Raw genomic sequence first — 23,156 nt, 5'->3', positions numbered from 1 at the left:
AGACTGAAATGAAAGTCAGTGGTGGCTTCAGGTTCCTTTTTTTTTTCACTTTGTGTATTTTGAGTGCCAAATTACTGTGCTAGGCCTGTCATTTAAGATCTTTTCAAGCAGCGTCACTTACTACAGTTGCTAATGTCTTTTTCATGTCTGAATTAGATATTGTTATACCTGTTGCCATTTTTTGATGGAGCTGAGCTGGATGGTGGTAATGCATTGAATCAGGGTTCCATTTAAAATGCACGTTGATTCTCTGCTTTACAATTTTTCACAAGCGGCTGAAATTTAAACTGATGGATTTTGGCATATTAAATCAGCCACAGTATATGTCCTCATGAGATGCTGTGTGTGTGCAAAGTTGCTTGTTTTGCTTGAATTGGCCCCACCTTTCTGGGAAAAAGGGAAGATAGTGAGAGCAGAAAATTACCAGTATATGGCTCCTAGTCTTCCTTGCTTTCTTGTATCCCAGGTTTGTGAAGTTTTCCAATGTTTTTTTAAGAGCAGTATTTTTCCTGAAATGTTCTTAGTATTCACATGAACTGACAGGCAGATAAAAGGTGCAGATTGCCTGCATAGGAGGGGAAGCACCTTTCAAAGTAATGATTTCCAACTTCTGAGCCCCTGAAAAGAGATGCAAAGGTTATCACTGAGATTTGTCGTGAATATGTCAGAATAGCTTACTTTCAAAATGGAAAGCTTTGTTGATTTGAAGTATTTGATGAGTATTAATTTAATGTTCATTTATCAAATAATTACAGAAGCGAAAGAATGCACCTGCCAAGTAGAAAGGAGCAATAAAAATATGCTGCACCTTATGCTAGCTTTCTGTATTCTTTTCCACTGAAGACTAAATGTTCTTTTGTATTGGTTGTGCATCTAGTTTTAGGATGCTGATGCTGGCACTGATGAAGTAGGGATAAGCTTGATCTATTGGGCTTCTGTCTTAGCCTGCTGCTTTGTAAATATTGCATCTGTGGCTACTGGAGAAAACAGGGAAAGAGGTGAAGCTACCTGTTTCCATTCACAGTTTCACACTGATACTTAAGATCTAGATTTATATTGTGCAGTTGTTACAACTTTTAGTAGTATTCTCTACTGACATTAGCACTCGACCTGTCTCAGTCCCTCTTTTGGGTAGGGAAATGCTGTTTTAAAGGTGTAGGTTCAATTGTCCTACATCTGTAAAGCTATACCATTTTGCTTACATTGCTTTATATGTTTTGCGGTGTTTTTCTTCTTTACTACAGCAAAGATAGTGTGAAATATTGTTTGAATATGCCAAAAGAGTCATTTTCTTTCTAACATGAAGGAAGAAATTTTGTGATGAAAGTAAACCTGTATCATGCTAATATTTCCTGGGATAGTATTTACAAACTGATGCCTTTTTTCTTCAACAAAATTGGAACTTACTATATTGCTAATGAATTTGTTCTTGAGTGTGAAAAAGATTACTTTTTGAAATAAATATAATTATTCACTGTTCCTTTCCTTTTATGTGCAGGTTGATGACGTTGGGTTTTCTTTGAATCATCCTAATCAGTATTTTGCAGAGAGTCAGAGGCAATTAGGTGGTGGTAGAGAACTGAAGAAGGAACTAAGTAATTCAGGAAACTCTCAACAAAAAACTAATAGTCAGGAAAGCATGAATTCAAATTCTACTCCCACCTCTTCAAATACAACAGCTGATGCAGAACTGGAGGGACTGGAGGCATACTTCACTGAAGACTAAGCAGCTGTGTTATTTGGGTTTTTTGTTTTGTTTTGTTTTCTTTCTTTCATTCTTTCTCTTCTCTAGCTGAATTTGTCCCTATATTAAGGAATATGCACTTCACTACCTGGAAGACATGGGCATTTAGTGCTTTGAATAGGCTGAAGTAAAGGAATATAGATACTGAAGATATAATTGCATCCAGTACTTATTCTCAATGCTTTAGGATACTGGTTTTTATGGCATGTTGAAGGGTGGGAAATTAAAGTTCCTTCCCAATTATTAGGTGATTTTTGTCTGATTTACCTTTTTTGATTTTCTTCAAAAGGTTTAAATATTTTTATTGCATTTTGTGTTCACTTTTATATGTTTCCTCTTAATAAATAAATTGCAAATCAAAAGTTTGTGGTATTTTCTTTTTAGCTGTATTTGGATGGTAATTAAGTAGGAGTTCTTATGATCAAAATTGCCCTCTGGAGGAGTCTGCCTGTCTCTTTTCTATATGAGGAGCTGAGGGAAATCAGCTTCTTAATTTGTGTACCTTGACACTAAATTTAGAGAACTGGTTTTGGTGCTTGAAATAGAACATAAGCAGAGATTAGATACCTGTATGTGAGAAGGTAATCTTTAAAGCTGACATTCCACCAACTGACTCATCTTGAAGAAGCTAAAAATTTATTAGCATATATTCCTTTTCAATTTTAAAGTTTCCTCAATGTCTGAGCATGACTGGAGCCTCCTGTGTCCTGCTAAGCTAAACAGCTGACTGAATGCAGGTTTGGGTCACCTAAATTCCACCCGTTTCCCCAAAGCCCAAGTCACCTAACACACGAACGACATTCAGTCGAGCAGCGGCCACTGTGCAGTGACTGGAAGCTTTAACTAGAGCTGGTATTTTATATCATGCTGTTAAGAGTATTCTCCTGGGGATTTGAAAGGCCTGACTTTTATCTGATGTTTAACGAGTTTCAAGACAACATTTCCCCTTCTCTGGAGAGTGACCTAACTACTGCTATAGCCCTGTAACCACATAAACACAGTATTGTCATTGCTAGTAACTTCTATTAATTCTGCAAGGCCTTAGCCTGAAGACTCACTGAGCTTCATTTATCTAGGTTTATCTTGCCCTACCTGAAGCCTTCTCTTAGCTGTAACAACAACTGTCAAATGAGAGTCTAACTTTGTACAATTGCGTAGTGTACTGCCTATGTTTATAATGATTTTGATGTATTTTGGTAGCTAATGGCTAGTAATTAGTTATTTTGTGTAGAATCAATTAATCTGTGATCTTAGGTGCCAGAGGCCCCATGGGTATAAACAACTGCTGATCCTTAAAGAAATACAACCTAAGAGCTGAGCAAAACAAGTTTTTAGGGATAAGATAAGAAAGAACAAGCATACAACGTCAATAAACCATTTTATACATAATTATTTGGCTGTAATGTGGAATTGCCAGACCAATGAAGAAAGGAGTAGAACATTTTTGGATATGTGTACTGTTACGCCAGGTGCACCCTAGAGAGAAGAAACAATAATCCCCACCATCAGCATCCTCCTACTCCTGATGAAATATGCAGGACCCTGACTCTGTGCTGTTGATCTCAGGACCCCAAGGGGCAGCGGAAAGGTGTGTGCAACACTAGAGAAAGGGACAGATACAAGGGAGTGTGTGAAAATGTAACATTTGCTAGCTGTATTATGTTAAAGGTTTTATTTTCTCTACAATAATTGACTGACTTAAGACTATTAATATCGTGACTGCACTAAAGACTATTTGATTACTGTTAAGATTTTGAGCTGACTATAAATCTTTGGTTTGTCATATGTAGAGTGTTCCTTTAAGGACACTTAACTTGCGCAGGGTTAGTGCAACACAAGGCTTTAAAAAAACCCCGTTGTTTGTTGGTAGAAGAGGATCTGCCAGGATTCATCTTGCATTAATGGAGGTGTCTTAGTGGACATAGTGGATCCTTTTAATAGAAGTGAAACTGTTTCAGACCTGCAGTAAGATTTATGTTCCTGAGTGAAACAGCTGAGAGAGGAATGAGGTGATTGAGGCACTGAATGCAGGTGGTGTTTCCCAGCCAGGGGAAATTGTAATTTCTAATTCAGTAGAAACATTTCTGTTACAGCCTAACCCCACTCATGTAGATATTGTCACATGCTGTGTGAATAAAACTCCTAGCTCCTCATTTCTGAGCTTTATATATACTTTGAAATCTGTTATGTTGGGAATGGGCTGCTTGTTCACATATTTTACAATGGATTGATACATTAGCAGAATAAAGTTATTTTTAGGAATTCAAGCATAACATTTAAAAATAAGTCTCTTATTACAAGGAAGAGAATATAACCACACAAATCCTCTGAATGAAAAATCTTAATCTGAAATGCAACATACATAACAATATGCGCCAAAGCCTTTGTCCTTCATTGGCTTACTTTATTATTGTGAGTTTACCTCTCTTGATTAATAGAACCACAAATCACTTTAAACTGTATTTTCTTCCCTTTTATTACCTGTCAGGAGGACTATAATCAAGTATATAACAGAAAAATGTACAAATTATAGCATACAGTTACAAGTAACTAGCAAAGGATTGAAATGAATGTTTTTGTTGCTATTTGAAGAAAATGATAATTTATTTTCATATTTCACACATTTTGACCATTTTGATTTTTCTTTGAAAGCAGAATATTTTAAATAGGATAATGTAGAAAAATCCAACATGAGGATCCTCCTTTGAGCAGTTGGACACTGAGGAGCTTTAAACTCTTACTGCTTTGTATATTTAGTAAGAATCACTTGTTCCTTGATTATAGAGCTGTTAAAAGGCAAAATCACTAAGAATATGTAAATTATTAATTTGAAAATATTTCCTGCATTGTAGTAGTGCTATTAAAAATTGTATTTAGTCAGAAGATAAGGATTCTGAAAACAAAGTGACCTTGATATGATTGTGCAGTAGTAAAAAATAACAAACCAAATAACCAAATAAACCTCACAAAATCCCAAACCCTATTCTTTTACAAGTTGACGAGAAAATGTATTTCTGCAGTAAAGCATTGCAGATGGATCTATTTGCAAGCATCAACTCTCCTAAGTGAATCTTTAAAGTAAATTTTGTTACATTTTGCTACTTGAAAAACACTAGGAGACACAAACATCTAAAGTCTGAAACTGTTCTGGACAAGACACTTCTGTATTCTGGGTCAGTAAAGGAGGTACTAAGATAATATCTGGTTGCATTTCTGAGGGGATGCCCTGTGCAGCCATGATGCTCATGTAGGAAGAACCCTTCTTTACAACATCTGATCTTAAATGTACCGCAGTTAACTTTAGAGGTGGATGCTTCAAAAGGAAGGCCGGTCCATAGTTTGTGATCTTTTGAAGTGCAGGCATCAAAGACAATAAAACAGTCTCTGCCTTCAAAGCCTTTCAAGATCTAATGAAGAAGAGAACTTTACTATTGGGTGTTCTGCAGAAGGAAGGGGGAGGAGCTCACAAGTTGGGTGTGACTTACAAAGTGCTCTGCTGAGATGTGGAGCGATGCCCTGGCAAGGGGAATGGCGAGAGCAGCCAGTACCATCATGGCACGATAGGAGCGGATCCATGCAGCCAAACCGTTGATGCTGAGCATGTGGCATTCTTTCTGTGCATGTTTTGGGAGTTTTACAGTGTGGCTGGAGTGGTCATTAGCAGATAGAGGAGCGTTGCAGAGTGTACCTTTTGGGTGAATTTCGTGCAGAAGGAATTCAGTCTGCATGCTCTCAGGCCAACTGGCAGTGCGAGCCAAAGCAGAATAAGTGGGGATGACCGGGAGATTCCCTTGAAGATGGTGACTTTCAGTCAGTCTCAAGCCCATGTAATTGAAAGATACATGGCAGCAAGAATACATTTAGAGGATGAGATAGGGCAACATCTTTGTGAGGCAGGGGCTCACTCTGTAGTGCCATTATTTTCACATGGTTGAGAAATGTAAAATGTAAAAAATTGCCCCCAGTTTATATAATGAGCATGACGTCCTATGGTATGGAATATCCCTTTGGCTAGTTCAGGTCAGCTGTTCTGGCCGTACTCCCTCCCAGATTCTTGTGCACCTCCTCGCTGGCAGAGCATGGGAAACGGAAAAATCCTTAACTTTAGCGCTACTTAGCAACTACTAAAGGATCAGTGTGTTATCAACATTATTCTCACACTAAATCCAAAACACAGCACTGTACCAGCTACTGGGAAGAAAATTAACTTTATCCCAGCGGAAACCAGGACAGTAGATAAATCTATTAGAAAACAGCTATAAAAATGGTTGGAATAATGTCGAGTGAATTGTAGTTGGGTAATATATCACAGAATCACAGAACCATCTAGGTTGGAAAAGACCTTGAAGATCATCTAGTCCAACCATTAACCTAACATTGACAGTTCCCAACTACACCATATCCCTCAGCGCTATGTCAGCCCGATTCTTAAACACCTCCAGGGATGGGGACTCCACCACCTCCCTGGGCAGCCCATTCCAACACCTAACAACCCGTTCTGTAAAGAAATGCTTCCTAATATCTAGTCTAAACCTTCCCTGGCACAACTTGAGGCCATTACCTCTTGTCCTATCACTTATTACTTGGTTCAAGAGACTCATCCCCAGCTCTCTGCAACCTCCTTTCAGGTAGTTGTAGAGGGCGATGAGGTCTCCCCTCAGCCTCCTCTTCTCCAGACTAAACAACCCCAGTTCCCTCAGCCGCTCCTCGTACGACATGTGCTCCAGACCCTTCACCAGCTTCGTTGCCCTTCTCTGGACACGCTCGAGTAATTCAATGTCTTTTTTGTAGTGAGGGGCCCAAAACTGAACACAGTAATCGAGGTGCGGCCTCACCAGTGCCGAGTACAGGGGTAAGATCCCTTCCCTGTCCCTGCTGGCCACGCTATTTCTAATACAAGCCAGGATGCCATTGGCCTTCTTGGCCACCTGGGCACACTGCTGGCTCATGTTCAGCCGGCTGTCAATCAACACCCCCAGGTCCCTCTCTGACTGGCAGCTCTCCAGCCACTCCTCCCCAAGCCTGTAGCGCTGCTGGGGGTTGTTGTGGCCGAAGTGCAGCACCCGGCATTTGGCCTTATTGAAACTCCTACAGTTGGCCTTAGCCCATTGCTCCAGCCTGTCCAGGTCTCTCTGCAGAGCCTCCCTACCCTCGAGCAGATCAACACTCCCACCCAACTTGGTGTCATCTGCAAACTTACTGAGGGTGCACTCGATCCCCTCGTCTAGATCATCAATAAAGATGTTAAACAGGAATGACCCCAAAACCGAGCCCTGGGGGACACCATTCATGACCAGCTGCCAACCGGATTTAACTCCATTCACCACCACTCTTTGGGCCCGGCCATCCAGCCAGTTTTTTACCCAGCAAAGCGTGTGCCCATCCAAGCCACGAGCAGCCAGGAGAATGCTGTGGGAAACGGTGTCAAAGGCCTTACTAAAGTCAAGGTAAACTACATCCACAGCCTTTCACTCATCCAATAAGCAGGTCACCATGTTGTAGATCAGGTTTGTCAAGCAGGACCTGCCTTTCATAAACCCATGCTGACTGGGCCTGATCATCTGGTTGTCCCACATGTGTGGTGTGATGGTACTCAGGATGAGCTGCTCCATCAGCTTCCCGGGCACTGAAGTCAAGCTGACAGGCCTGTAATTTCCCAGATCATCCTTCCGACCCTGGAAATTACAGGAATCTGTAGGAGTTGATACCTAAATATTAACTTGTTAACAGAGGAAGCACTGGAAGAGTTTAAAAGTGGGTTGAGGTTGGTGAAAAGTAGATTAATAGCTGGAGACAGGAAGGCAATGTCAATGTAGATCTGTCAATGGAGAGCAGGACTTGGTGATTAGGCTGCAAAAAGCAAGAAGGTGTATGAACTCAGTATCTCTTAAAACAAAAATGATAACCACAATGAAAACATCACAAGATGTTGTGTTTCTAGCAGAAATGAAAGTTCTCAGCCAAGTTGAAGATATTTTGTCCTATAATCGTAAACCTTAATTAAGAAGGTTCATGAATATGGTATAATGAAAAGGACATTAGTATAGCAGAAGCAGATATGACAGAATCTTAATGTTTATTAACATTACGTTCTACTAAGGATCAGAGTTGTATCATGAGAGGTGTTACACAAACAGAAGTCTCTGTCAGGCTTAATGGCAGCACTTATAAAGTGAACTTCTGTAAAAAACAAGTTAGATCAGAAGAAATGTCTTTGCTCAAACTGAACTAGTCAAATTGGTGCATGAACTACCGGATGAAATGTAATGACCTATGTCGCACTGTTCAAAGTAGATCATCCGACTGGCCCTTTTGGCCATTAAAGTCTATGATGCTTGGATTTATTTTTATGTTTCATAAGAATTTAATCTTTCAAGCTGTGGAGTGTCCTTGGTTCAGACAGCTGCTCTAGTGCTTTTGGGTAGAATATAGAGGCAATCTAAGTAGAGAGACCTAAGCATTAGAAATGTGTGATTCAGCCACTCCGTGTCCAGGTCTTTGGAGTATCAGTGGTTTGGCCAACTACAGTTTTCAAAGAAATGGTTGGCTGTAGAAAAATACCAGGAAACCTGCTGAATGACATTAATTCTACTCTGATTTCAGGTGTTAGAGCATAATCAAAAATATGTAAATTTCTCAACATGCTCTAGGTAAAAAACACTTGTAATTGCTGTTCTTATATGATTTTGAGTGGAAAAAAGGAGAATCCTTCTCAACTGTGACTTAGAAAGGAGGCTAGGTGTTTCTTACACCATCTCTTAAATTGGGAAGCACTGTTGAAAGTAGTGGTCTCATCTACAGGCGATCACGTTTTTCTCTTTATTATGATGTCCTAAGGGGTGATTGTAAAAGTGCATTTTTCAGGATCTATTATTAATAGAAATATAATTTTTGACAGTTGGGGGAACTTTTCTTTTGGATTTACTTATTCACCTAAGGTCTTGCTTCTCACAATTTTATCACTATTACAGCATGTCAAGAATAACAAGTACAAATATCCGAATCAACATACAAATAACAAAAGTAAATTGTATTAAATATATGTTTCAAATCAGTTGTAGGGTGTGTAATAAGAGTTACAATAATTGGATATGTTGGTAGTGCAGCTATAGTAATCTGCCGAGTGCAAGCATATGTGAAAGAAGTGCAATACTCCTCTCCCTGTCTACTTCTACTCACTATGTTTAGAAATGAGCTTTGAAAAAAAAAACCTCTCCCCTTTTTAACATTCATTTAAAGAATATTATAATTTTGTTTTATAAAATTCAAATATTTTATGCAGTGGAAAAATACATTTGAATGTCCTTTTGAATTTAATTACTGATTTCTGTGAACTTTCTGTCTATTGCGTCTATATTTTGGCTTAAACTGACTTCTGTGAGATACGTAAGGCCTTACCTTGAAACTTCAGGATTTTGCAATTTTGGATTGAAGAATGCCACTTAATTCATTTTCTTTTCATGCATCAGCTAGAAAAAAGTCCCTACACAATAAAAATGTTAAAGACCTTCATAGGCCATATGAAATTAACTCCTCCCTTTGCCCTTCTAAAGTTGCCATGAAATGAAATAAGTGCATATAAATAAAAAAATCCAAGTAAATTTTCTTCTAAACACATTTGACGAACTTTCTTTAGAAGTTCCCCTATTACACCCAGGAGGCCTCATGACAATAGATTTATGCTAGCTCTAGATGCAATGTTTTTCTTTTGACCTCCAAATTACTTTGGAGCATATGTAAATGGGACTTCACTTCTGAGGGAAAACCAAACCAACCTCACTATCCTTATCAGAAATAAAAATAGTAGAATATTCAGCCTGCTTAATTACTTCCAAACTGAAGGCCAAAGTGATCTGAAGCACAGCCGCCAAGCTGGCATATCCAAATTGATTATCAAGCAGATTTGTAGCAAACTCTAGAAATGCTTTCTTCCTTATTAGAATTTAGTGTTGTTTCAAAAATTTTACTTCCACTCTTCAGCTGTAGCGATACAGTATTTTTGGGTAATGTTAAAAAAAAAAAATTTAAAAAGCTTTTAATCACATTTAAACTCTTTGGAAAAATGCTGCATTTCTTAATTACAGTGTCTTACTGAAGTTTCTTAAAGTCAGTTGGAGCTTATTGCCAGTGATGAAGTTTGTTCCTAATAGGTTACTTTTTTTCCCCTTCAATCTGTCCAAGTCATTAGTCTTCCTCATTGAGAATGGCTTCAAGAACGATTTTCTCTAACAAAAATTACCTGAGGAGTGTTTCTGTAGCCTGCAAGAACCATATCTTAAAACAGGAAAGAAAGTAGTACTCCTATATATAGTGTTATTTGTTCGGTTGTCACCTTCTTAATAATCATAACTATAGAGAACATTTGATTACTGAGATCTGATCTTGTCCATAAACCTGGAAGAAATGCCTAAATGAGTGCATCCCAAGATTTAGTAAAGATGATTTTTAACAGACATTGTTAAACTGACGTCATAAAGAAGTGAATAGACCCTTTCTACTTTACTGAGCAAGATTTATACTGCAGTTGGCATCAACTGATGTCTTAACAGAGCTGTATCAGGCTGAAGTGTTTGTTCTTCATGACTTTTTTCCACTGAGGATTATGAACTCTGGTCTGCCAGGCAGGTGGCCTGTGCAGCATACCTTGACCAGCTGCTTAGAAAACTCAGAGATCTTACATGAAGTTGAATGCTCAGTGCATAGCTACACAAGGAGATAATCAAGTTGATTGGGACTAATGTTTTTAATTGTGTGACCTAAAATTAAGTGGTAGGAATATACTAGAAGTATCTTATTTCCTCTATCTACCAGTAAGTTGAAGGTTGTTGGCATTCCCTTCAATTCCAGATGTCTAAATATTTTAACTGAAGTCAAACAAACATCACCACCACATGCTCTTCATGGGTACTTTTGAAGAGTTTTAGTTTTCAACTGTGGCTGAATGAAAAGTTGGCTCTTCTCTGTGCTCTAAATAAATAAATGCGTATCTTTTCAATGTATCATGGTGTTAATGTCTTCATGGTTCACTGTGGTGAGAGTCTAACGTTCAAATCCTTGAATGATGCTTAACCTAAATATACTCTCTGGAAGTGTTTTTTTGCTTGCGTGGTAATTTGCAGTGCTTCACTGAGCAGAATCTACAGCGTGAATTAGCTGTATGGCTGAATTGTGCCTGAGGAGGAAAAATTATTAAAGCCATGGGTTACTCTGCATCTGTTTCTTCTGCCAGGTGGAAGACTGAAGTCTGATAAATGTATATTTCTAAACTAGTCTCTGTGGGATGTTTGAAAGTGACTGGTAAAAACTTCCCATGGGTGAGGAAAGGAGTGTGAGGTTTCTGTTGGCAATCACTCCTGCTGCTGCTCGTGATTCAGAGCAGTTGTTAGCACTGAAAGGAGTCTAGCCTGGTCCTTGGTGTCACCAAATGGCTTTGGAATAGGGAAGGGAGTGATAAAAGCATCAATATGTTTATTTTCTGCGTGAATGAACTGGTTGTGGAGTAGTGAGCTAAGCGGGACGTGGGCTGTTAGCTGCATGCATCAAAAAGAGCCATCAGATCCCTAGAAAAACAAGGTGTTGTGGGTGACATATAAGGAGTGTTGTTTATAACTCATGGTTATTAGAAGACAAATATCTCAAAAAAAATTTCCTGTATAGATTTTCATTTCTATGAATGCAGAGAATCACACTATCAAAAGAATTGTGACATTAAAGCCGGTTGTTCAGTGTAAAAATAAAATATTAAGAACACACTTGCCCATAAGCAAAATAGTATGAAGTGATCACTTCAGGGCATAGTATTCATGATTACATGCTGCTGTTACTATTCACAGCTACTAATGGATGGGTGATTCAACCCCAAGAGCTTTTTTCCTTTGGCAGGCAGCAGGCCTTTCCATTTGTGCATGCTCTCTCTGTGTAGGGTTCCAGTGGAAAACACTCCTTAGATGGGTTTTTGATATCAGGTTTGCCCTTCAAAACAGGTTTGGCTTAATGAAAGTTTCAGACTAACTTCATGTTGTCATTGTCTTGTTTCATGTGTTCTGTGTTCAGGGAATCGGGAAGAGGGAAAATATGCACCAGGAATGCATGAAGACACATCTGCTTCCTTCATCGGTCTGTGGGAAGCTGAAGGTTGCTTAAATGGTAACTATTCACCAGAGTTGCAGCATTTAGGCCATTAGATGTTTGAAAGATGGTTTTTTCCCAAAGAAGAACACAATTTCCATTTCTAATCTCCAGTGCATTACTGAGATGCCATGTACTGTGGATTTCTACCCTGTGACTTCAGAGCATCGAGAGACTGGAGCGTGACAAAAACAAGGCATCTTTCCCTGAAGGACAAAACCTGTCTGGATGCATTTAATCTGCTGCTACAACACACTTTTCTCTATAGAAGATGTATGCTGTAAGGAGCAGGCAGTGCAAAGTGCAAAGAGGTGCAGCACTTGGCATCTTATTCACGTTTTAATGCAAATCAGACAGCAGCTTCCATTGCCCTGCTTAAAAAATGCAGCCAAAAATATGCTTCAAAATGATAAGGAAGTGGTTGGAAAGTTATAATAATATTATTACGTGTATTAATTTCCAGAGAAGCTATTGTGGCAGGATCTCATTGTTCATAGTCTCTTTGCACAAGAATATGCAAGTCAACAGGACAACAGCTTACAATTTAAATGATGAGATGTTGTGATGAGTGAATGTAACAAATGTGAGGGGCAGATGATAAAAACAATAGAAAGGACTGTGACCAGAAAGTGGGTTTACATTGATGTGTTGTTGTATAAATTGAAGGTTTGAGGTGGGTTGTTAAAATAGACATGTTAATTATGTCCATAGTCTCAGCTGGCCACTTGCCTATCCAATATGAGCTGGCAATTTACTGTAGCTATTGTGGCAGAAATGGGTACTGAGGAAGGATTTGAAATCAATGGATACAAAGCAGGAAAATGCATGAAATCAAATTACATGCTAAATAACCCTGAGCTGAAGTCCATGCCTCCCTTACTGTCTGAGTTCTTGCTGTCCACAAACTTTTCAGGATCTTTGACAGCGCAGAAGCTCTTGTTTGAATAGGGGCCCTTACTTGCTGGCTCTTTGCTTTGTGTTATTGATGTGACATTGCAGCAATAACAAAAGGCACAGGAATGTGCCTGTTTCACATACATGTCCATGAAAAGGATGCTTTGGTGTGTGACAAGACCTCCATTCATAATGTTGCTCTTCTCAGAGCCCAGAAAGGTCTACCTGTTCCCTTGCCTAGGACTTCTGGAGAAAGAACAGCCCAGGTCTTTGATTTACTGTTGTCCAAGTCTCCTTCATTCGGCTTTGTAATCTATTTGTCAGCTTATAAAAGACCTTTTCATTAGCCTTTATGGTTTGTTTTCCAAAGAAACACTTCTGTCATGTGAGCATTTTGACACACAGCAGCCCTGCTCCCATGTCCAACATTAATGGCACATGCAGATGGTTTATGGATTACTCCAAACGAAATTCTTTTGAGTCAGGTTTCTCTTTGCAGACTTTTCAGCTGTACCTTGTTCAAGGAAAAAAAACCACAGTAGCTGGCAATTCTAATTTGATATGAGTAAAAGTACATTCGCTTTGAGTGACACTGGGCTAACACACATCATGAGATGACATTTCAAATTTGTCATTTCAGCTATGTTAACTCTCAGATGTCAGTTCATAATTATTTATAAAGATTATTTTAATGTATTGGGCTTTGGTGCACTAAGTTGCATTTATGAATGATTGCAAAGACATCCAGAGCCTGGATTTCTTTGTTTGTTTCAATCCAAATAAAAATAAGTAAATACTACACACACAAACTAGTCACTGGCACCTTCTGTTTTGAAAGACCTTCTATTTCACAGAATCACAGAATCACAGAATTGCAGCATCACCTAGGTTGGAAAAGACCTTGAAGATCATCCAGTCCAACCATCAACCCAACATTAACAGTTCCCAACTACACCATATCCCTCAGCGCTATGTCGGCCCTACTCTTAAACCCCTCCAGGGATGGGGACTCCACCACCTCCCTGGGCAGCCCATTCCAATGCCTAACAATTTTGAAAGAAGCTCTGTAATTCAGGTGAGAAATACTGGAGCTGCCTGCAATCTCTCAATCCCAATTCACAGCATAGGACAGCAATAACAAGTTTGATATATACTTATTGCCTGTTCAGTATATTGTTTATTCTGATGGACAAATCTTAAATTTTCATTGTTATTGCTGCTGCTTTGAACTCCCTGAGCATTTTGAATTGAGATTAGTGCTTTCTACCTAATGAAACAAAGTGAGTCAGTCCTATAGCTTCCTAGTCCATATCTCATCCCTGGCAGCTGTAACTGGGCGGATGCTTAGGAAAAGGAAGAGGACAAGTGGGCAGTGATCCTTCTCTGGGCAGACCATGAATTTTTGAAACAATTTTTGAAGTAAATTATATTTTTTACCTTCACGTGGTTGTGTAACGATATTTCCCATGATGTAATTATGTATTATGTTAAAAAATGCTCCCTTTTTGTTATTTTAAGCTCGGTGTCTGATCATACGATTATGTGTATGATGACAAACTGCAACTAACTGTTCTTTTCCCCTTCTCAACATAACAGGTCCTAGCTGTCCTTCCTCAGTTATTGTGTTCCTAAACTGAAGAGTTGTCCTGTTTTTAATATTTCTGCACATGGATGTTCTTCTATGCCTCTGCTATTTCTTCTTCCTGTGTCTTTTTTTGTATGTGGTTTATCTCTATCCCAGACTTCAAGTCATGTTTTCAGTCCCGGTGCTCCAGAGACTTGCTCAGTCGCTGTTACAGTGCTGCTAATGAGTCTCACCACACACCCAGAGGCATGAGTTCATGTCTCACATCGAACCTGCATGAAGGCTTCTGCCAGCTAACTTGGCTGTAATTGTGTACCTGGTAATTTTGGCTGGGGGTAACCAAAGGTGGCTGGAACAATATGAAGAAAATTACTCTTGTGTTTTCTTGGGTCCAGAAACTGAGATGCCTTAAATACATCTGCCTGATAAGGATCTGTACTTGAGGCTGACTTGCGTGAATATTTATTAGGGTATATAGACCAGCGAATTATCTAGGCAATGCAGTGGAAGCAAGTAATTCTGTAAATAAGAGTTTGCAACAGCACATATTTTTTCTAATTTAGTCTCTCATATTGTTCTAATATTTACCAATAAAGAAAACAAACATGTCTTGTAACTAGAATCTATATGTAGAAGGAGGTAGTAAATTAAACAGACATAATAGGAAGGATTTTTCATAATACTGTTTTTCATAACAAATCTAAGGCATTTTAAACTTTGTCATACTTCATGATGAATGTTGAGGTTGATATAATAACTTCATTTATATGAAGTATAATCTAGACCACTCCATGGAGCCCAGAGTGCTCTGTTTCAAACACTTCAAACATATTCTGCCTCAAGCAAAAGCTTCTAAGAAATCTGCCACTTAAAAAAGGGTCTATTAAAAAAGTTACTTATTAAAAAAAAGAAAAGGAGAGGTGGATTCTGTCTTCAATTCTAGCTCTCAAAGAAAGGATAAATATAGGGCATCTAGGGTTCTGTAAATTGTTACATCTTTTGTTTTCAGAAAATTGGTTGTAGGTGTGACAAACATGATTTGTTGTCCCTTTGGACTGCATACAGATAGTTGATTGATTTCAGTGTTGCGAAAGCCAAATCAAGCCCTGTGTTTTAGCACTGTCATCCTCTATGAGAGATCTTGAAGATGAGTTGAAATGCCTCAAATATAAACTATTTTTATAATTACTGATTGAACAAAGAAAAGGATTGTGTATAATTTGTAAACACTTCCTCTTGTTCTGAGATGTCATAATCTCTAAGCACAGGTATTTAAGGTTCATAAATGTCTTTATATTTGAATACTGTGTTTTGTATTTAGTTTTGTGATTTTACAGCCAGAGCAAAACTCTGGCTTCATCAGATTTCAGACACTAGCTTGTGTGCTGCAGCAAACGATTTTTTATTGATGCCATAACCCGGGTCTATTTCATATTTTAATAATAATTTTCTAATTGTAACTATTAACAATTTGTAATATGCAAATTATTACACAGCCATAAAAAGCAACAAATATATCTTTTGCTTGACAGATTTGGTTGACTAAGGAAAAAGACAACTCCTGTTCCTTTTAACTTATCTGTTTAAATGCAACCTAATCATTTATGACAAACAATTTTTTGATACTTGGATATCCGAACTGGATACTTGGATACTTTATTAATCTTTGACATGATGACTGAGTTATCTTGCCCACTCTAAATAAGTTCCCCTTATGTGTTAGGGTTAAAGAGACATGTCTGGAGCTAAGCAAGAAGCATATTCTGTCTCCTGTTCAATTCTTCCTGGCCATAGAAGTTTTTATTTTCAGAGCTGTCAGTTGAATATGTTCAAGATATTTCATGAGCACCGGAAACATGTTCAAAACAGTACTCCAGTCAATTAATTTATTTATTTCTGCCATTCTAGAACTGCTTTAAAGGAGAGCATTTTAATTTTTTTAAATTTTTAACAGTACTTTCAGGAACAGAAGCTTGTTAGAGAAATGGAGTCGCATAAGGAAATTTATGATCCTTGAGCAGGCTCCCAGTTGTTTGGCTTTTACCTTGTGTTTCTGATTTGGAATGGGTGTTTGAAGTGTTGCTTTGTGTTTCTCCACAGGTAGTTCAGTAAGCAAATGCTTTTGTGCCTGACAAAAGACTGGAGAAGAATAAAAATTCAGTTTCCTGTATTTGCTTTTTGAGCTTTCAGTTCCAAGGACACAACATCAAAGAACCTAAAAAAATACCAAACAAAAAAGTCAAAAAGGAAAAATATTTTTTTGACCTTACTCCCTTAAATAATGTCTGAAATTTACACCGGAGGGAACATGTTTCCATCATCCAGAAACCTCAGCCTTTGTGGGAGAGGGAGTGTTTCCTCTGCCTGCTGAACAGCATCCAGGCTGGGGAGCTACCTTGCCTTTGACTGGGGTTGATCATGTATGCAGAGTCAGTCACTTGCTTCTCCTTTTCAGAGTAGGCATATATTCTTATAATCTCTCCTGATTTGGAAGAAGTCAATTTTCTATTTCCAGAACATGTTTTGTTTGCTCTCCACTGCTGATTAACATACAAAATATGCCATTTTCTGCCAGATGTTCTGCCTTTTGCCTCATGCTTTGAATTTTAGTTGTAGGGAGAGGTGCACATTTGGGTGCTATTCCATAGCCATTTTTTTTTCTTAAATGATAGGGTAAGAAGCTGTGCTAATGAGGATTGCTCAGGATGTAACACCACCAGTGGCAGCTGTCAGGTTGCACAGAGAGCCACAGATGGTGGCTGAATACAGTCAGAAATAAATGCTTTGTCACAACAGATTGTGGGCAAAACGTACTACTTCTGTGTTCTGACATACATATTTCTTATTAATGCACCACAAAATGGCATACCTTAGGCATAAGTATAGGTAAAAGCAGTCACTAAACGTGATTTTTTTATTTGTTTTACTCAGTATTTAAAAAATGAAAATACTCTAGGGCCTGGAGCAGAAAACAGTTTTATCTACCTCCATTACAAAAGAATACAGAATGCTTTGCAAAGAGAATAATGAAAATCTGTGGAGTCACATCTTCAGGCTCTGTAAGCAGGTACAGTATTCAGCTTGTGTGATGAAGTATGGTGAATGGGGCCTAGGTCGGTAATCCTGCCAAGAAAAAAAGGTTCACGTCCCATCAGAGGTAGGTGGAATAGGGTTTTGCTTTGGTTAACTGGGGGATGATGGAAAGACCATTAAGATATGATGAGAAAAATATTGTCTTGCCTGCTTACCAGAAACTGCCAGAGTTTAATGCCGGATGTGAGCTGAAGGCCAAATGTTTTTATAATTTCGACCTGATTGCAAACCCCTCTATCCATTTACAGTGAAGTTTTGGTGGGGCTGAGCCTATATCTAGACTTCTCTGCTCATATATCTAAAATAGTGTGCTCTTCCTAGGAAGTTGTGGGAAAGGGTAAAAATATGCAATCTGATGTCTAAAGCTCTGAAGTGGTGAAGCTGCTGTAACAGATTTTGCTGTTGACACTGGCTTTTCCTGCTCCATTAATCTTTTCATCACTGTGATGCTTTGAGTTCAACAGCACTGCTCAGTGGGCTTCATCGTGGAGTCAGGGCTGCACAAATGTGCTGTTGGTGGGCAGGGGACAGCTTCTGACACAAGCAATCGTGTTTTGCTTTCATTTCATTCCAAACTTGAATTACATGAAATTTTCTGCATAACAGGAGTAAGCAAAAAATGACAGCCTCTGATTGCTGGAGCCTGGGGCGAGGCTGAAAATCTTGTGGCTTTGGTTGTGTGTGGAAAGCTGCTAATTTCACAATGCTTTTGCATATGCCTGTTTTTCATCTGAAGGGACAAATTCTAGGAAGAGCTTGACATTGAGCTTGACTTCATCTACCTGGATTTGTGCAAAGATTTTGACACCGTCTTGCATGACATCCTTGTCTCTAAATTGGAGAGACATGGATTTGATGGATGGACCACTGGATCGATAAGGAATTGGCTGGATGGTCACACTCAAAGAGTTGTGGTCAACGGCTCGATGTCTCAGTGGAGAGCAGTGACGAGTGGCATTCCTCAGGGGTTGGTATGGGGACCAGTGCTGTTTAACATCTTTGTAAGCAACGTGGACAGTGGGATTGAGTGCACCCTCAGCAAGTTTGCTGGCGGCAACACCAAGCTGTGTGGTGCGGTCAACACACTGGAGGGAAGGGATGTCATCCAGAGGGACCTTGACAGGCTTGAGAGATGGCCTGTGCAAACCTCATGAAGTTCAACAAGGCCAAGTGCAAGGTCCTGCACATGGGTCAGGGCAATCCCAAGCACAAATACAGGCTGGGGGATGAGTGGCTTGAGAGAGACCCTCTTGGGGGTATTAGGAGGTGGAAAACTGACTATGAGCCAGCAATGTGTGCTCCCAGCCTGGAAAGCCAACCATATCCAGGGCTGCATCAGGGGAAGCGTGGCCAGCAGGTTGAGGGAGGTGATTCTTCCCCTCTACTCCACTCTCATGAGACCTCACCTAGAGTACTGTGTCCAGCTCTGGGGCCCCCAGCATAAGACGGACATGGACTTGCTCAAACGAGTCTAGAGGAGGCCATGAAAATGATCAGGGGGCTGGAGAACCTCCCTTATGAGGACAGACTGAGAGAGTTGGGGTTGTTCAGCCTGGAGAAGAGCAGGCTCCAGGGAGACCTCATAGCAGCCTTCCAGTACTTAAAGGGCACCTACAGGAAAGATGGGGAGGGACTCTTTATCAGGGAGTGTAGTGATAGGACAAGGGGTAACCGTTTTAAACTGAAAGAGGGCAGACTTAGATTAGATGTGAGGAAGAAGTTCCTCACTGTGAGGGTCGTGAGACATTGGAAAAGGCTGCCCAGAGAAGTGGTGGATGCCCCCTCCCTGGATTGTTCAAGGCCAGGCTGGACGGGGCTTTGAGCAACCTGGTCTAGTGGGAGGTGTCCCTGCCCATGGCAGGGGGGTTGGAACTAGATGATCTTTAAGGTCCCTTCCAACCCAAACCATTCTATGGTTCTATGATTATTACAAATGAAGGAGAATTGCTTGTAGGGCTGTTCAAAGGGAGAGGAAAATGCCTTCCTACAAGGTGAAGGAATGGGAAATGACTAATGGAGGCACAAGCTCCCATGTGCCAGCAGTGGGTAGAGAAGCCCTTGTGTGGGGACATACTGGAAATGTTGGGACAAGGGTGAGCAAAATGCATTCATTTTCCCTTCTTAATAAACATACCAGATTCGTGTCTTAGCAGGCACAACCCCGTTGCTGCTGTTAGTGCTGACCCACTGAACATCACCTTTCTCACCACTCAAAGCCCATGCTGCAGAGCATGGGAAAGTTTGTGTTCAATCTGAGATGTGTCCATGGATTTCCCTAGTGATCTGTGGTAAATTGCCTACCTGCCTCACTTGCAAGGTGGAGGGAACCATCCCTCCTTACCCCAGCTCTGTCCCATTTGCATCAATCTATACCATATGTATTGTATCTCCTACTTAGTGTAGCATATTGAGAGGATTGTCTCAGTTGGATTCTCCAAGCTTGCCTGCAATGACAATGAGTAATGATAAAAGTTCTTTTTCCAGGCACTTGATATGTAAAGGTGTATTTTACTTGAGCAATAACTTCGGATTATAATAGAAACAAATATTCCAGGTGGCCTCCTCTAGCATCCTGATGTTAAAAGTTCTGGTTGTTTCAGGCACTCCTAGTTACTAATTCTGTAATGTTTTGGATTTCTCATTGGTTCAGGGATGCTAGATTTCCATCTGCCATTTGATATTACCTTCAAATCTCCTGTGTTTCCAGCAGCTCACCTGAAACTGTTCCCCCTCCCCTATCACAGCATATCCACTGCTTTGCTCCTAAGGGCCGCATACTGTCTGTGTGCAAGGGCTGCAGCATGGTGTACGTAAAGCAGGAAATAAAAACTTCCTTCTCACTGCAAGGATGATGCAGGCTGCTCTTGCCTTGAGGTCACTCTTCTGCTCCGTTGTTCTCTTTAATAGTCAGTTCAGATGCAGCCATAAAAAATCTGTCATGAACAGCTCCATCCCACTCCTTCAGAGTGTGAAAACCCCTATTTAAGTTATTTGCAGTGTTGCAGATATCCAATTATTTTAAATGTTCTGTTTATCTGTGCTTGCTTTCCCTCCCAGTGCAGCCAGCATGACTGTGTCTGAAGCTTGGAGAAGAGTATCCTAGCTGGATGCTTTTGACCAGCTCAGCTGTTCTGTCTATTTCTGTTTCCAACACAAAAACTCTGGAAGTTGGTTAAATACTTCATAGATTTCTTTCCTACCTTAGTGAGATGATGCAGGGACATTCAGGTCAAAACAAGAGCTATGCTTGGTGTGTGGATGCCAGCTTCTCATAAGACATTCCTTTATGTGCAAGATTTAATTACTTAAACTAAGTTTAGTTTAACTATCTAAACTAACCTACCAGCTAGGTTTGAGGGAATTCACAAGGCGGAAAGGAAGACTGATTTTGTATGGACTAGAAAGAATTCTAGTGAAGAAGGGCCCCAGAAGGAAAAGCACAGTAATCAAACCAGGACATGACTGCCTTCAAGGAGGAAAAGAAAAATAATAGATTTTAACAGATTTGACTGACATGGGCTGTAAGACAGGGAAGGAGGAACTGGAGATGACCCTTGAGACATAGGGCCAAAAATACAGCATTGTGGATGTGACATTTCTAACAAAGAACTGGGGGAGAAGAAGACATAGGATGAATTACAGTTTTGATTTTATTTGCACTAAGCTTGCGATGTCAGAGAACCTTTCAGAGGGAGCTACCAGTGAGACAACACAACCTGCAAATGTGAAAGGAATTCAGTTCTTTAATGGCTGCAAAATTTCTGAGTCTTAATGAGATGGCAGCAAGGTTGTTATTTATGATGTCTCTGGTGCATAGTTCAAAAGAAACTGGAACACAACTATGAATTCACTGCACTTAAAGGGAAGGAGGGGTAAAAAAGATCAAAAAAAAAAAAGAAGTCATATAGCTTCCTAAAATGATGCCCTGGGGCCTTTTGGCAGAGCTTGTAACTTGTGGTTCTGCATTTTGCCTATTTTGTTAGGAAATGTTGAGACTGGTTGTCATCTTGCAGATTGCATGATGTACCCAAACAGCTTTGGTCAGTCTTGCTTTCACCTGCCCAGTGAGCACTTGGTATGTTTCAGAGGTTTAATTGGGTTTGCATTTCTCTTTGGTGGTTCCTGAGCCCTGTAGATATGGCATCAATTTGTCCTTTTTTCTCCAGTCCTGCTCAGCATCTGTTCTGCTTAGTGGGACAACAGGAGGATTAAAATGGATTAAAGTTGGGTAAAGTGCCAAGGTGCCAATAATAAATACAGGAAAGAACAAAACTTTCAGATATAACTTATGAAAAGGTGGGGTGGCGAGAAGGGAAACACGGCTGTATTTTTGGATGGAAATCCTGACGGGTCTATCAGTCAAGATGAAATCTCACATTACACAGTGTTTGTAGTTCAGAAATTCACCCAACTGCTTTGCTGAAATCTTTTCAAGTTGATTTGCAGATTACATTGAAATCGTTTCTCTCTCTACTGAAATGTCCTTTTTGCTAATAATGGACATTTGAAACAGGAAATGAATAATGTACAATCCGTTTGAAATTTTAAAGGTGAGTTCATGGAGGCAGAATGTAATCTGCCAGGCAGAAGTGAGGTTGTTACCTGCACTCCTCTGATAAATGTCACAGGGTGTTTAACAACTGTGGGAGGGTAGGTCTTTGCGGTGAACTCATCCTTGTGGATTCAAATCGATTTTGAGGTATTTGCACCAGTGTTTGTCATATTATGGGTTGAAATTCATTGCCCTATAGTCTTTGGTCAGGCTTTCCTCATCCCTGTCAAGAGTTTACTAACATCAAGCTAATTGCTTTCTTACTGCTGGAATAGGGAGAATGATTTTTTTTTTTTACATAGCTTCCTGGAGCAGGACTTGCTATGTGGGGTCTGGAGGGACCCACTGCTCTCTGACCTCCACCAAGAGCTCTTCAGAGAAGTCCTATGGGAAGTAAACATGGTCAATCATGATTTTATAAGGTCCAAACATCCAAATCATTTTATACAGCATGTGTGCTAAGCTATCTACACCTATTGAAGACGTGCTACTTTATAAAATGCATTTCAGGAGACCAAACTTTTTTTGGCAATTTCCAATAAACAGTTAGAAAACTGCCTACACTTAACTAGGCCACAAAATGTTTTAACTTTAATGAAATGGAGGTGTAAAAGCCTCAGATATTGTTTACATTAAAGAGATGGGCTGTTGAGATTTCAGTAACAGCAGCATCAAGATTCAAAATATAAATAATTAGCTGAATTTGCAAACACTTGGCTGAATTGCAAATTTAATATAATTTCATTGATTCTCCCCATAGCTAATATACATTTATATTTATTTCAGCAGAGAAGGGGGAGAGAGCAGAACTGGGAAGCCCTTACCTTAAAGTAAATCAGATTGATTTTTACTTAACTTTCTCAAGGAATGCTGAATAGTTTAACAGGAATTGTACCCCAGTGATTACGAAGAGAAAATAATTGCACTATTAAAAATAATCACTGCCTGGGATTTATATCTGAGTGCTTGCCTTATGTGTTCATATAAAATGGTCTGAACAATAGAAAGCAACATGCAATAATAGGTATTTCAGTGCTGTTATAATGAAACAATTGCTTAAATGTGAAGTCAGACTTTACAATGTTTAAAAAGAATATATATTTATTCTCATAATAATTTATAATTCAGTTTGGTTGTAATATCTCACTACACTGAGGCTT

At 39.5% G+C, this 23,156-nt stretch overlaps 1 protein-coding gene across 3 annotated transcripts in view; it reads left to right on the top strand.

Moving 5' to 3' along the window:
• Nucleotides 1-2,106, top strand: part of PRIM2 (DNA primase subunit 2) — a 128,854-nt gene extending 126,748 nt beyond the window's left edge. For all 3 annotated transcript variants that reach the window (XM_074819845.1, XM_074819843.1, XM_074819844.1), the window contains one exon: nucleotides 1,499-2,106. In XM_074819845.1, the coding sequence (XP_074675946.1) occupies nucleotides 1,499-1,726 (228 nt within the window). In that variant the 3' untranslated portion in view covers nucleotides 1,727-2,106. The remainder of the gene's footprint in view (nucleotides 1-1,498) is intronic.
• The last annotated feature ends 21,050 nt before the right edge of the window (nucleotides 2,107-23,156 follow it).

The sequence above is a fragment of the Strix aluco genome, chromosome 3 (genome assembly GCF_031877795.1).
Source record: "Strix aluco isolate bStrAlu1 chromosome 3, bStrAlu1.hap1, whole genome shotgun sequence".
Taxonomy (NCBI): Eukaryota; Metazoa; Chordata; class Aves; order Strigiformes; family Strigidae; genus Strix; species Strix aluco.
This window is presented reverse-complemented; position numbering and strand designations above follow the sequence as displayed.